Raw genomic sequence first — 16,781 nt, 5'->3', positions numbered from 1 at the left:
TCAAACCCTCTCACCCCTGCAGGTGGGCTGGAAATGCTTTGCTAACACTGCCTCTCCTGGGATCTAGGCTGCCTCCACATTTCACAATTAAACTGTTTTGAGAGGCCAAATCCTGCTGCTGTACAGCCTGAGCACCCGCAGATCTGGGCAGAAGGAATCACACCCCACGGACACAGAAGTGCATCACAATTACTGTTATTGATCAGAACTGTGCTGGTGGGGTCCCTGCTCACGGCAGGATATAGAGGCACATGGTAGCTGCTCACTAGCTTCATGTGTTGCCTGTTCTGCTCTTACTTTACCCCAAATTCATATGGAGGGGTTGTCTGACCTCCACTTCTGTTGTACGGACCGCTGCACACTTCCATCAAACCTGCAAACCTTGCTTCCCACACAAAATGGACCAGGAGGGTTCCCACATCTGAGGCACGAGAGAGGGGTAGCAGATGGAATTCAGTGTATCAGCATTTGGCAGATGACAGCCTGGGGTGGTGAGCAGACAGACACACTGCACTACAAGGTGGGAAGCTTTGCATCAGCTTTAGAGCACTCCCCTTTAGAGTAAGGATAGGTCCAGGAGGCAAATAAAGCTATCACTGGTTTTGAGGAGCTTGTCTGACTCCCCATAGCCCTTCTTGTCAGGCTTCTTCCTCTTTATCCTTCATACATCTACAGAGCAGATCAAAGCAAATAAGGAATAGAAAGGAGCTTACACTTTTCCAGACTCCTGTAGCATCTCCAGCCACTGAGCCTGCTCAAACTCTGATTCGGCTGCTAGAACAATGTTACCCTGAAAGAGGGGAGGAGAGGGGGGGAAAAAACCCAGATTAGAGAGGCTGGTGCCTTATGCACCTCTGTGCACCCCTGGCATGAACCAGACACAGCTGTGGTGGGAGGAGAGCCCACCACAGCCTTCCACCTCCCCAGGAAGCATCACATGGGAGCAAATATGACCTAGGCCTACAACACATTGGGAAGTGTGCACACAGCAAACAGCCACAGCAGGAATAACCCTGATAGGGCAACATGGGCTCTGGGGCTCCTGAGAATCTGTCCACTGCTCTGCTAGTAGCCTAAAACCTGGTGTCAGAAAGAGCAAGTTTCCTTGCTGGTTGTGTTGAGGGGACTTGGGATCCTAAGTCACCTTTGCCCTCAGGGTAGTCTGTCCAGAGAGGGTAGGCATACCTTGGTGGGGAGGGAAAAGTCTGCCAGTCCAGCTCTGCTCATCAGCATTAACCTGTTCTGTGGTGTTTGGAGGTTTTTAGAAAAAAAGGAATCTACTTACATGGAAGTCTTCATGAGAGATCTTTATGGCATAAGGCATGTTGGCCTCTTCTTTGGGCTCCACAATGCAGCCTCCCAGGGGTATGACACCCTGGAGATAAACCAGAGCACTCTAATCAGTCAGAAAAATCAAGTATAACTATCAACTAACCAGGAGCTGAACTTTCAGTCACTTTGTTGGCCCCTGCCCTGCCTTGGCTACCCTGGGAGGGGCAATATACACAATTCCTGCAAAGCAGAGGGACTCGCATCACCACCAGGAAACCCTCAGCCAGTATCTGGAAGGGGTAAGGATGGCAGTCCTGCCTTCAGCATGGAGGGAAGCTGTTAGCTAGAACATGGAAGCAGAAACTGTTTCATCAAGGGGGAAGTGATCTCCCAAGAGGGGCAAAAGTTGCAGATTCAGTGTGGTATCATGAGAGAGACTGTGCATCCATTGCAGTCATTGACAGCAGTCAAACTGCACAGTGCTGTGTGGGGCAGGCAGGCAGCTGGCTGTCAATGAGTTGAATCAGCACCTTCAGGAGCTCATATGCTACATCAGCCTGCAGTGACTACAGAGGACAAAAGCAGCTCAGAGCACAGGGTCCCCTGGATCTCCAGGCAGCAGAGCTACAGAGGGCTCTCAGGTGCTGAGGGCAGGTGGGCCATCAGCTGCTGCCAAGTGCAAGCACAGGTTGGAAACAAGAGCCATATGGAGCTCTTAGCCCCACCACTGGCTTTGCCAACATTGTTTTTATAGCCACAAGATTAGTTGATTAGATCATGAAAATAAAGGAATATATCAACTATCAGGTAAAAAAAAAAAAAAAAAGTCATATGCCTGCTGAATCATGAAATAACCTGAAAAGCGTCTCTTTTGAGGCTTTCCTGAACCTGTGAGATGTCTTGGGCTTACTGGGACTTACCTCTTCATCATCTGCTGGGCCCATGGAGGAAGGGGGAGGGAATGCTAGAAAGAAAATAACTCCCTCCTTGTGCAAACACTGCTCACCTTCGGATGGATATTGAAGTATTTATTGCTTTCAAAACTCTTCTTCTCACTCTCAGCATAGTACAGCAGGAAGCTTTCCTTAATGATGAAGAACCTTTAAGACAGAGAAGGGAAACACATCCTGGTGAAATGAAGGTTGTGGTTAACAGCACAAGAAAATCTCCACCTAACTAAAGCTGCTTTCTGAGCACAAGAGTTCACCACTCCCACCTAAGACTAAGGTGAGGTGCCTCACTTTGCTCACAGCCAGGAGCAGGTGCTTAACAGCAAGTGCCAAGTTGAGGTACTTTGTGCTTGCAGGCACCCAACAGGCATCACCAGAGCTGAGGGCAAGCCACAGGCTCTCAGGGCACTGGGACAGCACTCTGTGCCCCAGACAGGAGCACAGACTTTTGGCACCTCTACGTGTGTGCCCTCTCTTGCTCACGAGTTGAATTCAACCTACTGGAGAGAGCTGCTCTTTTATTCAAGGGTCTCTTGCATGGGCTAAGCCCAACTAAATGCTTATTTTGCAATATGCTGCCTGCCACCTTCTTCCCTCCCATCTCAGCACAGCCAGAGGGAAGTGTTTCCAGTCTAACAGAGAATCATAGCCTAGCATCCCCAAGTGACTCATGAGGCAAAAATTGGCCACCAAGCACTCAGGAGCAGAAACAAATTTGAGAGATATTTTTAAGCAGAGCACCTGGCAAACTTTCCTGTCACTGACCTTCACAACTACAAAGGAAATTGAGTATTTTTTTTTCTCATACATGTAACATTAAAATAGGCCTTGTTCTGCTCACTTAGCCTTAGGTATACTCTGGTCATCATTGTGTAGTAACCACAAAATATCTCAGCTTCTGCAAGCCAAGCCTCTAACTTACTGGAGTGTGTCCTCAAAATTATGATTAAAGGAGTGCCACCTTTAACTTATTTGGATTTTTGAAATGCCCCTGGGAGGGTTCCTCCTCTCTTCAAAAATTGAGGTTGCACGTATTCTGCAGGCAGTGGTACAGGGGAGAGATACCTGACTTAGTTTCAATTTGGTCTAAATCTCTGCAGCACTCAAAAATTATGAAGAACAACTGAAAAAAAATGAGGACAAGTGTAATAGGGAGGTTTCAAAAGAGCAAATGACAAAGAAAATGTATTGTTCTGTTTTGTACATATTTTCTGACATGAGAAAGAGGGATTTGGAAAGAAAGCGAAAGGCTAGAAGGTGAAAATTATTCAAAAATGCCTTTTTACACTCCACAAAACACAGCTCTGTCAATCACTTTCATATGGTGCTGAGGACAAGAGATCATGAGGAAACTGGAAAGGATGAGGCATTTCTATGAATAATAAGAACATTCCCAAGAAACCCTCCTGTTTCTGGGAGGGAATAAGAGAAGATCTCTACAGGCAGTGCTGCCCACTTGTGCAGCCTGGGCATTGCTGCACCCTTGGAGCCACCCTTAGTAATGGGCTGGAGGACAAGGGGGCTTATCCACAAGGACAATTCTAATGCCTTCATGTGCCCCCATGCTGTTGTTCTATTATTTCTCTAGAGTCCCATAATGATAGTCTCAGACTTCTGAAGTCCATACCTCTTTGGCATAGTCTCATGGCCACAGACCTTCACTGACTCCTTCTGCCACATGCTGTTCTCTCTCAGGTCAGGGCTCCTCCAAGGCTCTCCCTGGCTGCCTAACCCACCCCCTTTTATCCCAGTCATCTTCATTGGTTACAGCTGCAGCCCAATTAAGGGCATCACAGCTGCAGCCCATCAAGGGCAACTGGGACCTCTGAGGCAAAACTTCTATACACATATTCAAATACGTTTCCTCTACTATACCCCCGTCCTCCCTAGGCCTCTCCTGAAGTGGATGGGCTGCCAGATGGAGCCAAGTCCTGCCTCCAGTACAGATGAGCACAGCAATCTGGTACCAGTTTAGTTCCAAAAGCTAAAGCAAGACGTTGATGCTGGCAGAGAATTATAATAATCATAATAAAAATATAGAAATAATTATTAATTATTATTAATATCATTATTTTACTCCGGTGAAAACTTTACTGCTTCCATCAGCTTCTTTTTCTTGCTCTTCTGCTATGGCTCTAGGAACACAGATGAAATTGCCAAATGTCATGGAAACAGAGACCACAGGCTCTTGGGGCAATAAAAGAACAAAGCTAAACTTTTCAAAGTCTGCAGCAAACTCAAGTTCTGGATCACTTTGTACCTTCTCCAAAGTGTTTGAAAGTGACAGTCATTGAGCAGGTGCATATTTACATCCATAAATCTTCAGAACATACAAACACCAGCAGCAGTTATTGTTCCCCAGTTTTTTTCTTCTCCTTCCTTCTCATCGATACCTGTTCATGTTGACATCAGAGGTGGGGAGAAGCAGGGACTTTGCCAAGGCAGACATCAGAGACCTCCAGAGAGCAGACAAGGCTTGTTCCTGGTTCCTCCTGTCCACATCACTTCTGTGAACAGCCGCCTTGTGCCTTCCTGATTAATTTTTCCACACATCTTTGGTCTTTATAAGAAAGTTTTCCTTTGAGTAGCTGCATCTTTCTGTTTTCTCCAACTCTATGCTTAGTTCAAGGAGGACTTCATTTTTTAGAGAGAAATGTTGCCTTATCTGCACAATAAATACAGAAATAACCTCTTAAAAGAACAAACCTGCCTGCCAAATGGCCTGTGCTTGGTCCAGTGAGTCACAGGGAACCAGATACTGTGGGCACAAATATGAATCTAGAGATGCCAAAAGTCAACACACCACATGAAATAGAGAAAGTTAAATCATCACTTTCAACACTCTTTTCAGTATGACTAATATAAAAAAACATTTGCCAGACAGGTAAAGATATTGATCTTTAACTCTGTGTGATTTTTTTTTTAATCTAAATGTTATCCCACAGTTAAAGCCAGAGTTTAGTTTGTTACATACTTTTTATTGTTCAGTGCTGATAATCCTCATATTATAGATTATGCTTCTATGGAAACCAAAATCAAAGCAAAAATAAGAACAAAACATAGCACCAACTTCTGAAAAATGATATGTCTCTCACAGATAAATAAACTTTTAGATCCCTGATTTCACAGATGTGGGGAGAAAATATGGGGATTTGGAATGAAAATACACTAAATAAGAGTTTAGAAAATAAGAAGAACAAAATCTCACTGCAAGTAATGAAGGAAAAACATTGAAAATCTGGTTAGCTTGTGCACATAATGTATTTATGCTCAGATCATATTCCCTCATCTACCTTTACCTGGAAAGCAACACCAGAGCAACCAAGACCATTACTTTAAATGACCTTCAGGACAAAGTCTCCATGCAACAATCCAGGGGTAGTTGATGCAGCATGGTGAAAAGAGGGATGAAGTAAAATAAAAGAGGAGAGAGTTACAAGACTCAAGAGCAGGTTGAAGACTAAAGCAGCGGCCAGGTGAGTAAGAGCAGAAAGGAAAAGATGGTCAAGGGAGAATGGGGAGAGACACCCAGTTAGGACTGTGATTGGAGGACTGGAGACACTGAACATGTGTCTGAATCAGGCACAGATGTAGCAGCAGGAGAAAAGGGAGTGCTGTAAAGGCAGGGGAAGTTTTTGAATACAAACAAGAACCCAAAATAAGCAATTTAAAAACAGAGCAGAGCTCAAAACCTTGGAGAACACCAGCAAAAGTGTGAGAGATGAGGCAGGCTGGCACAGCCACACTCTACAGGCAGCACAAGTAATGCAAGAGCCATTCATGTGGTCAGCTGCTCTGGTCACCCATCCCTGCTGCTGGATCCTGCTCTGAGGAACCACTGAAACCACAGTATAATTAAACCAGAATAGCAGAGGAATGGTAACAATTTGAGTGACTTGGATGAAAAGCAGAAACAACAGCTCTGTAATGGACAAATTGAGACACCCGATCTCTGTGGAATAAGTGCTTTTTGTATTACAGAGGGCTAATGAAATTCATTAGCTACCCTTTGTACAAGTTTTTGACATGACAATGGCCCAGATGAAGTAGTTACACTATAAAACTGCAGCAGTCTCCCTGGTCCTTTATTTCTCTGGGCCAGGAGCACAGGGGGCAAATCCCACTTACTAGATCAGCCCAGTACTCCATCCCCAGGGACAGCTCAGGAAACTGATGGGCAAATGATCTTTATCATGATGAAGATCAGAGCTCGCAGTACCTGCCCCTCGCCCTTCCTCCCCTGACAGCTCCAGGCTCCCCTGCCCGGGCAGCCGGAGCACGCCCAGCCTGCAGGGAGCGGGGAGGGGCTCAGGAGGCTCCCTGACCGCAAGCAGCAAATGGGGGGATCACAAGGAGCAGAGGGAAGCCCACGCTCTCGCAGCCCCTGCTGCCCTGTGCCGCACACGCATGCTGCTCTGCAGCTGTGTGATTCCCGGGGGTCCTGAGCAGAAAGCAGCCATAAACAATTCTCTTTTCCATCTGTCCTGTGACCACACGCAGTGACTGTAAGCAGCCACTGTGGAAAACAAGGTTATGTGCCTGCTTTGCAATGCCACAGACAGGACTGGTTCAAAAGATAAAAAAATTATCTCTTAACTGTGCTGTGTTTCTCTCCTTCTAACCTGTCATCTCTGACAGGTTTATGGAGACATACAGGCATATTTTGTGTTTTGTTCTCTCTCCTCTTGTGCTTCACCTTGCCAAAAACATGGCCCTTCCCGGCACTGTCCCATTGAACCCCAAAGTCTCAGACATGGATGGTGACAGTTTAGAGCCTGACATTTCTATGTGGGACTGGGATTATTCATGGTAAAGAAGGGTATGCCACTTCAATCCTGGAAAGCTACAGCACCCTATTCATGCCATATCCAGGGTGGGTACACACATGATGCATTTCACCCCAGCCTCTGTGCCAGGCTCGTGCCATTATCAGTAAAACTTTTGTAGCAGGAGAGGCTAAATTGCTTGTTAGGCATTGGGAGGAAGAAGTTGTTCAGAAGAGGAGGACTGTTAGTCAATGACTGAGAATATGATTTTCCAAAGCCACTCCAGCAGTGACCCAAGCTTAGACTGCTCAAAAGCACCACTAAACTCAGAAGACAGGTGCTTCTCTGTTGGATAGATATTACTTTACAAGAAAAGAAAATCCACATTAGGAATAGACCTCCCTTTCTTTAAGAGATAGGCATTAGGATGCTGCTAATGGCATTTCAAAAATCAAGCTCTGAAAGGCAGCATGCTCAGATGTCAGCCCTGGCAGATAAACACAGCTACACTGGTCAAGAAGCATCCAGCCCACTCTTGGACAGTACCTGAGGCAGCACACAAATATTATATTTGGGCTTCAGAGCAGACCATTGCATGGGCAAAAGAAAGGACTGAAAATGCTCCACACAGCTGCCCCAGGTCAAGTTCAGCTGTCTCCACAGGTGCCATCAGATTTGGCCCTGACTAAAACAAGGCTCTGCTATCCCTTCCTCCTCCCTGCATAACCTGTAATGCTGTGAAATTCCAAAACCTGGGATTTCCATCACCAAAGCACTGGACACCATGCCTGGACACTTTTTCCTTCATCTGCTATCTAGTCAGATTCCATCCTTCCCTGGAACAGTTGCTTTTCTTCTCAGTTGCTCCAGAAGTATTGCTGCTACAGCCAAATGAATGGGATCAAGCCAGTAAATATCATGTATCTCCCACATAGACCCATCTTCATGGCTGATAGCCTGATGAGATCAACCCTCCTCTTAAAGACAGGCTATCTCCCATATCTTGGAAAGGCTTTCCTTGGGAGTGGGAGTAGTACAGTTGTTCCAGATTTCAGAACAAAACATACATTTATCAGAGACCAGGTCCTCAATGACATCCAGATATAGTCAATCTTTTTTCTTTATTTAACTGGAGTGGGAAACATCTCTTCTCCTTTTCATAAAAAAATGTACTTGACCAGCTATGTGCTGGTGGGCATGGGGAAAAAGAGGAGGAAATGAATGAATTACTCCTTATCTCCCCCTAATGATTTGTTATAATACCATGCAAGTTTGTTTTACTTTAAAGCAAGTCTCTCCCACGATAAAACAAACTAACTAACAACACATTTCTCCTCCGTTCAAGTCTTTTTACCCCAGAACTCACTTCCTTCCAAACCCTACAGATTCCATGTTCAACTCTAACTGACCTGTGTCTGGTCACCCAGGACCCTCAGCTGCTATGCTTGCAACTAACCTTCCACATCACCCCTGCCCCACATCACCTCCCCTTCTGCTCCCAGCTGCTATCACTAAAACATTTACCACTTGCTGAAGATGGGGTGATTTCTAGGAATAGAACAGCACTAAATAAATAATGACAGAGGGAACAGAGATGGGTCATTTGCCTGCAAGAAATTTTTATTAGGGAGAGCCTTTTAAGAATGTCTCATCCATGGCAAATTACCTTCCCCTCTGTTATTCTGTCCATTTCTTTTCCGTAACACAATCACAGTAGTTTCCAGGCATAATTCATTTATTTATCAATATTTGGGAGCTGAGTAGGGAGCATCAGCACAAATTCTTTTCTGGGTGAAAATAGGCTGTTCTTGGCATGGGAGGGAATAAAACACACACGCGGGTCAAAAACTGCTACAAACACAAAATGCTTCCCAAGTAATGTTTTTTTCAGGCTATGCCATCTTCACAGACTGGGCAGCACTATGGTTACTACAGAAAGCAAAGCTGGGAAAGCTGGCTTTAGAAATTGATTGTTTATATCTACACTGCAGACTGCAGCAAAGGTACTTACCCACGAAAGGTAAGTGCCAGAGATTCAGTGATTTGCATAAAGAAACTACAGCAACTCTAAACTTAAAACCAACCCACCACTTCAGTATTATAGAACATACTTCTGTCCTTGGTTAAAGGTTATAGCAAATGCTTTCCAGCTCCAAACTTCCTGGCTGCTGATAGACAACATACAGCAGCTTGCAACTCCCTAACGCCAGATGGGAGAGAACTCAGAGCCACCTTCTCCCCTGGGAAGAGTCTGCATGTGCTGTTCCCAGCACGCAGTCGCTGTCAGGCAGCACAGCAGTACTGGAGCTGTGCACAGACCCCTGCAGACCACACACACACACACACTACAGACCCCCACGCAGTCAGCTCAGCCCTGCCATCTCACACCCGAAGGACTCAAAGAGCTTTGAGTGCCAAAACAAAAAAGTCAAGCAGTTTAGGGGCAAAATACATGAACAGACTCTTCCCCTTTCATGAAACTATCACAATTATTCAGAGGAGGCAGCTAGTCTCTATTACCGCCCTGTAGTGCATATAGAACAAGGTCTGGACAGATAAAGAAGAGAGCACAATGGGGTGCCACATGTGTGAAGCAGACTCAGCAGCAGGGAAGCTATGCCCCAAGTTTTACCCTGAGCCTCTGCCTGGCTGGCTGCACTTGAAGAGTCAAGCACTCAGTCTCTAAACTTATCCCAGACCCTTAGGCTTTGTGTTTCACCCGAGCATCCCTCAGCAACTGTGGCTTACCTCCTGGACCATTTGGCTGACTGCCTCCCAAAGGGTCTCTTCCAGAGCACACCGTACAGCTGCACTTTGGTGCTGATGTCCAGAGCATCTGAATCTGCCTGTTCCATGGACGGAGAAGGGGAGACAGAACTGGATTTTGAAGCAAACATTATAGATGGATCTGGTTCTAACTCACCCCCTCTGCGTGGCAGCTCAGGGAATCCGATTAAATGCAATGAACCAGCAGGATGTAACCAGCCCAGCAGACAGAGAGACTGGGCTTTGGTTTGAATCAATAACTTGACTGCTCAGCACTCAGTCAGTAATTCTCTCCCTGATGCACAGATGATGAGAGTTTTCTCATTGCGTATTACTTCCTGATGCATTGCAAACAGCACACATCCCAGCCCAAGGGAAAAAGAAGAGTGAAGAGAGTCAGACATCAGAAACACAGAGAGGCAGAAAGAGCTCATCAGAAAGCAAGCTCTCAGCAATAACATAAGCCAAAATACCTCTGCACCAGAGCCAGCTTGGAAGGTTATTTCACTCGACATTGCAGCACTCCATGCAGAAATTAGGGCAAGACGGATGTTTTACTGACAGGCATCTCTGACACATATTCCCAAAATCTTACACTTGGAGACAGGTTCTTCTCATTTGTCCTGAGGAAAATTGGGGCAGAGTGAGTGGGAGCCAGCAAGTTCAATCAGACTCCCTCTGTCATTGGGGAGGGTGAGGGGGCCTTGCTGCGCCAGCCTGGCACTGCCCACCTGGGGAGAGTTCACGTGGCTGCTGGGTTTGGACTGGGCAGTGTCCACACTGCATGCCTTGCTCTGCCTTAAAGGGCCATTGCTGATCAAAGTTAGAGCATAAAACTCTGCCTGCCTTCATGCTTTGCTGCATCTTGGAGAGGTGGCAAGAACAGCCTCTGCCCTGCCTCTTAGGTACCAGCTCCTTTTTGGCCCCAACACAGACACATAGGAATACATCACACAGCTCAGGTCCATGTTCATCTCCTGCTTAGGGAACCTGACTTAAAAGGTTGCTGTGGGAGTACTATGTCCTTGTTTCTCCCTTTAACCTCCTTCTCCCTCTACAGATATATAGTTCTCCAAAAGAACCTGTCTTTTGCAATGCCCACAGGAAAGCAGTTTATCCTCATATTGTTCTTTACTGCATCCTGCCTCCCCTCCAGGATTAGAATTCAGGGAAGAATCCCAGCTGCTAAACCATCTGTGGTTTTGGGATATCCCATAACCAATACAGACATGTACATGCTGTATGGTATGTATGCATATATGCTGAGGTATCTGCTCCTGATTTAACCTGTGCCATCCCACGTGAATAGATTCTGATGCTGTAATTGTTGGATGCCAGCCCTTCCCAATGCAGTTGTTCAGAAGAAACACAGTGCAGACACATGGTCCTTCCCCATCCCCAATCAGAAACCTGGGATGTGCTGTAGGCCAGGTCACACCACAGGACAGGGCTCACTTAGCTCTGTACAGTCAGAGGCACTTGCAGAGCATCTTAAAGACAGGAGATGCAGACAGCCTGCCTCAGACTCACAGGCTGCATTCAGTATTAGAGAAATTAGAGATGCAGGTCCCTGATAAAAGTCACAGTTGATCAATAGATGAGAGAGCCAGCAAACACCATGATTTGTTACTTCTTCTCACCCTAGCTTTGACCAACCTTTTGGTCCCAGACAGGACATGCCCAGAGCAGCAGGACATGTCCCATTTCAGAGTGACATTAAGGCAGAGAGTGGAAAAGAGAGCAGCAGATACTGCCTCCATCTCACCTGAGCTCTAACTCTTGAATACAATACTGCATTGTGGAACAGAAGCATTAATGCCATAGATGCCCTTCTGTACACAGCACCAAGAAGGAAATACTACTCATAACCAGGAGAAGGAAAATTTTCCCTCAAATTATGTTGCACAAAGGGTAAAAATGATTCTGGGCCCTACAGCCTCACTTAACCGTGTAAATGTCTAGTGAAAAGCCACAGAGCTCCCATGTAATGATCCAGTGCTCCTGCCATTGTACTGCACCAACAATGCAAAGATCTGACAGCAGCGACCTGCCATGAGACAGATTTTCACCCTTTACTTATTTTTCATTCTTTCTTATTTTTACCTCACATAGACTAAGAGAGTAAAGAGGTTTCTAGCTCTGAACATCAAAAAGTGAATTTTTTTTTTTAATCTGGAGGCCTCTAAGACAAGCAAGGCACTGAGTAGTTAAAGCAAGTTCTTTAAGGTCAACAGGCCAGGGGAGGGAAAGAGCAACTTGCTTTTGTCAAGTGAACGGCCAGCAATGCTAGGGCAATAGATAGCAGCAAGGTGAATTTTGCAACTGCTGGTGTCTGGACACAGTAATTTGCAGTAATAGTGGCTCTTTTAACATGTCCCTTATGTGTGTACCAATCTAATGAAGGGGAAACACATCTGCACATCCTTGAGAGACAGCACTGGACCTTCAATCAGAAAACCTTTCTTTGGAGCAACAGGCTGCACTGGTATGGCAATTATTTTACTAATATGTTGTCTTTACTTTTCCTACACATCAAGCCAATAAAATTTTGCTAAAAATAAATGTTTGAAGCAGACAGCAGTGCAAGCTATACAGATGCAATATTTCCTAACAGAATATTCTGAGTTGGAAGGGACCTACAAGCAGCATCAAGTCCAACTCTTAGCCCTGCACAGGAACCACCCAAGAATTACCCCATGTGCCTTCATCACAGGCCACTCTCCAGCTCAAAGATGCTCTCTATCAGTTTAAGGAGATACATACTAACTTCAGCTGCTGAGGAGGCTTGCATTTTTTTTTTTAAGTGAAAAGTTACATCTTGCTGGTCTGGGCAACCTGACAATACTGTGTTATGCAGAAAAGAACAAACTGCTTCTTGGGCTAGGGCCAGTAAGTTGAGATGGATCAGAGCCACTGCGGAGTTTGAGAGATTCAGATCTTACCTTCCAGTAAGGCAGATTCCCTTTGCTTTTACAGCTTCTGATAGGCTCCATAGCCATTTTTAACCCTGAGACATTAGCAATCATGGGAGTTATTAGCAGGTATCCAACCAATGTGGAGAAGTGAAGTGCAGCTCCAGTTTCATTTATGATCATCATTCTTGCAGACAAAATGTCACATGTACTCCCCAAAGTGATGCTACAGCTTCCTAGGTGCACATCTGTGTGCAGAGGCTATTTTAAGTAGAAAAGCAACTACCATCAATTCTCCTCTAGTGAGATACATTAACACAGCATGTTTCTTTAGCACAATGATTAAATTTTCAGTGTCAGATGGAAAGTTGGAGCTGTTTTGCAGAACTCAAAGAAAAGTTACTCAGCAAGTGGCATTAAAGTCAAGTACCTCTGTAGATTTGCAACCCCATCAGACATCACCCTTAGAGATGTATAACCCCATTTATCATCCCTTGGTAAGAATTACATGGTCTCAGTGACCTGTTCCAGCCAAAGCCCTTCACTAGTCCCAGCCCTTCAAACACACTCAGATCCATGCTGGAGGGTCCAGGATAAATAATAATCATAATAAATCCAACTATTTGCTGTGGATATAGAGACACTTCAAGAGACTTAGAGGAAGACAGAAAATAAGATACCAGTTTACCGAAGCAAAGGGATTTGATAGCAAGTAGCCAGCCTCATAGCTTGGCTTTTGGGAGGTAGTTTTCTCAGGAACTGACACCAATGACTATTTCACTAATCAATGATTATTTCTCTCAGCATGAAGAGAATATAAATTTAATTTTTTTAAAATCCTACTAAGATATCTCTTCTGGAAGAAAACTCATTTACTCTCATAAGCAAAGATTTCTGCTAAAAAGCCATTTTTCATAATACATCAGAGTGGTCAGCTATCTTTGAAGGCTTCCTGTAAGGCACCAGTTTTTCCCCCATCAAGCCTAAATACTAGAAAATGATCACATGGCTGACAAACAGAAATTGCTTGGAGATTCAGTAGTTAAATAGGCTGCTTATCTGACTGAGGTTGTCCTGTGCAGGGTCAGGAGTTGGACTTTGATGACCATTGTGGATCTCTTCCAACTCGGAACATTGTCTGAATCTAAGCATGTAACTTGATTTCCCTCAGCCACTGTTCCTCCTGTGTGACACTGGTAGTAAATCCAGAACATCACAAGAATACATATACCAGGGCAGTAGTTTGGGTACCATGGACAGCCAAAAAAGTCCTGCAAAAGAGAAGGATTTGTTAGCATTTCCTTGGTAGAATAATGGAGGAGGGGAAATGTAATACCTCTGCATATTAAGGCAGGCAAACAGCCAGAGAACCACAGGCACATTTCAGATCTGACAAAACAATCCAGCAAGGAGCAAATGAGATCCAGGGCTGCCCATTCTGGAGAAACCCACTCTTTAGCTGTTTCAACACCAGTTAGTATATCTGAATTCTCCAAGTTTCTAAAAACAGGTTAGCTGCTGGATTTCTATCCAAAAGGTGTTTTTCAACTGCAAAGGTATCAATATTGATTGCAATCCACCAATTTCTACCCGGTTTCTTCCCTTTGATGAAAACAAGGAAATTCATAGGCTTAACTTTTAAACAATAAATACGCACACAGGAAAACAAAACTGGCCAACCCCTCTTTTTATTTAATCTTAAGTTTGTAAAATGCCTCACACACGCACAGAGACCACAATTGCTCTTATATACTCCTTCTGGGCTTCCTTTACACCTACCATTGCTGTGATCACCGAAGGCAAGGCCTTAAAAAATACAGACACTACAATTAGGACTTCATTCAGGAGTGGAAACTGCAGGGCCCACACCACCAGTGTTCTTCACAGCCTTCCCCTATACACTGTTCAATACCCCTCAGCTCTAGTTCCAGCAGCCACCACTTCAAGTTCCTCCTTCCTGGTCCTGTTCATCCAGCCAGTCCCAGCAAGGTCAGGACCCTGCTGCAAACATACACAGGGCAGGCACAAGACACCTCTTGCCTCCTTCCTATCCACAGTCTCAAGTGGTTATCTAAGTACAGAGGCACAGTACTGCTGCCATCTATCATAGCAGCAGACCATGACAGCTGTATTACAAACCGTGCAATGATGAGGAGAGCAAGCAGCCAAATGAAAGATAAAATGTCTGTCCAGGAAGGGCATCAAAGACTGTGCTCTCTACAACATACAGGAGGCTAAGAGGGCCATCTCCTTTTATTCTCCTGTGAGCTATGCTGCCACACAGCTTTTGCAGATGAGGCTTTCTTCATGATGCTGAAGTTTAGATTGTAGGGATAAATCTGGAAAAGCTCCCAGATCCACTGCCTAGCCATCCACTTGTACTTAGTCACCTTCACGTGAAGTGTCTGCACAGAGGAGATACCAAGGGTACAAAGTTTTGTTCAAGATCAGTCACCTCTCAGTTTCTCTGTCAAAAAGAGACAATAGAACATGGGAAATCCATTGCAGTCTTAAAACTCGACTCATCCTCCTGATAGCATCGCCCTCTGAGGGCACGAAACACTTGAGTACAAGGTGCAACAGTAAGACTTGCCTGAAGTAGTAGTAAGGCTTGTAAGCAGGGCTTTCAGCAGGCCTCTTCAACCCTGTGTAACCAGGAGTATCTCAATGAAAGTGTTCCTTCAGACAGCAGAAGCCCATTAACCTCCACAGACTCCCACACAACTATAATCATAGATCATAAGTTAACTACCACTTCAGATACTGGCTGAGCACACAGATGCACAATAAGCATTTTCCCCTAATAATGTCATTCTGCTTTTAGAGTTTCCAAATACTACGTAGCTTTGGTGTCAGTCAGCATGATACAGCTTAATTTTTATTAGGTCTACAAGTTTTTCTGAACGAGGCATTTTTCTTTAACCCCCATCCACAATAACAGTTTGTTAATCTCTCAACATCACAGACAAGGGGGAGAAGTGCTGTGATAAGGAGGGTGGAATGTTGTGCAATTCTGCCTGCAGGGATACTTGGATAAGGCTTGCACATATCAGTAGAAGAATGGCTTAATTTGTCAGCTAGAACAATAGATGACAGCTCATCATCTTAGTGCTGTGCTCATCCCTAACTGAGTCGCTCATAAAAATGCTGATGTACATTTTTATTTCCTTAACAAATGAAGGAACACTCTACAGCAATCATCAGGAAGCCTGCAACACCACAGCTCCTAAATTTAAGTTTGTAACATAAATGCACCCAAACCACTTCCTCACATCTCCAAAAGGCTTTACCACAGGCTACAGTGATTAAATCTCCAGTTACAGAGGTGACATGTTTACTAAATACACTAAAAGAATGGAAGACAGGAAGCACAGCAGAAAAACATAAATCCATTTTTTAAATGAATTGCTTATGAATAATCTCCATCAAGTGCTATCTCTTAAATAGATGCATGAAGTTTGTAAATGCATACATCACTCATCCTGTAACAGCACCATTCCCCTTTCTCTTTTCTGAAAATGCAGGTCTAAACCCCAGTTCTGCTCAGAGGGCAGCTGGAAAGTATGGAGAATACCTATACACTATGTGAACTCAGCAGCTTTAAGAGGAATCTCATCAATATATACAAATACTTGAGAGAAGGGTGCAAAGGGGATGGAGCCAGACAGTGTCAGGTTTTTGGTTTGGGACTGACAAGAGACTGAGAGCACAGGATGGAAAAAAGAGGATTTCCTTTAGTTCCAAAGGGTCCTCAAGCCTTTTTACAGTGGTCTAGAGCAACCTTAAGCCCATCATCTCCTTGTTACCCTCCAAAGAGGTCTCAGCCTTGTAAGCTCCAGAGATTTTCCTGGGGGTGCAGGAGATAGCATCAGGGCAATGCCAGCTCCTAAACACTCTGTGAGAGACATGAGTGGCCAAATGCCCCGCTCAAGCAGAGCTGTCACATCATCTCTGCATTAGTACCTCTGAACACATTCAGCCATATCCAAATCCACCTGCTACACTGCCTCCCAGCGTGCAGTTTCACATTCAGGTTTGCAAGAGGTGCTCAGACATCATGAAGAAAAGCAGAAACACACTCCCACAAAAATAAAACACTGTCTGCAACGCTTGCA

At 44.8% G+C, this 16,781-nt stretch overlaps 1 protein-coding gene across 2 annotated transcripts in view; it reads right to left on the bottom strand.

Moving 5' to 3' along the window:
• The window catches only part of PLEKHD1 (pleckstrin homology and coiled-coil domain containing D1), a 28,751-nt gene extending 17,313 nt beyond the window's left edge, over nt 1–11,438 (bottom strand). The window contains exons 1-5 of one of the 2 annotated variants that reach the window (XM_071427157.1): nt 10,228–11,438; nt 9,737–10,092; nt 2,279–2,372; nt 1,286–1,375; nt 714–790 (exon numbers count right to left, since the gene is read on the bottom strand). In XM_071427157.1, the coding sequence (XP_071283258.1) occupies nt 714–790; nt 1,286–1,375; nt 2,279–2,372; nt 9,737–9,885 (410 nt within the window). In that variant the 5' untranslated portion in view covers nt 9,886–10,092; nt 10,228–11,438. Of the gene's footprint in view, nt 1–713; nt 791–1,285; nt 1,376–2,278; nt 2,373–9,736 lie in introns of both variants that reach the window. The other variant, XM_071427155.1, reaches the window with a different exon arrangement.
• Nucleotides 11,439–16,781: the final 5,343 nt, after the last annotated feature.

The sequence above is a fragment of the Agelaius tricolor genome, unplaced genomic scaffold, assembly GCF_023055355.1.
Source record: "Agelaius tricolor isolate 1412-34295 unplaced genomic scaffold, bAgeTri1.0.p SCAF_5, whole genome shotgun sequence".
In the NCBI taxonomy this organism is placed as follows: Eukaryota; Metazoa; Chordata; class Aves; order Passeriformes; family Icteridae; genus Agelaius; species Agelaius tricolor.
Note: the sequence above shows the minus strand (reverse complement) of the source record. Positions and strands in the feature narration are given on the sequence as shown.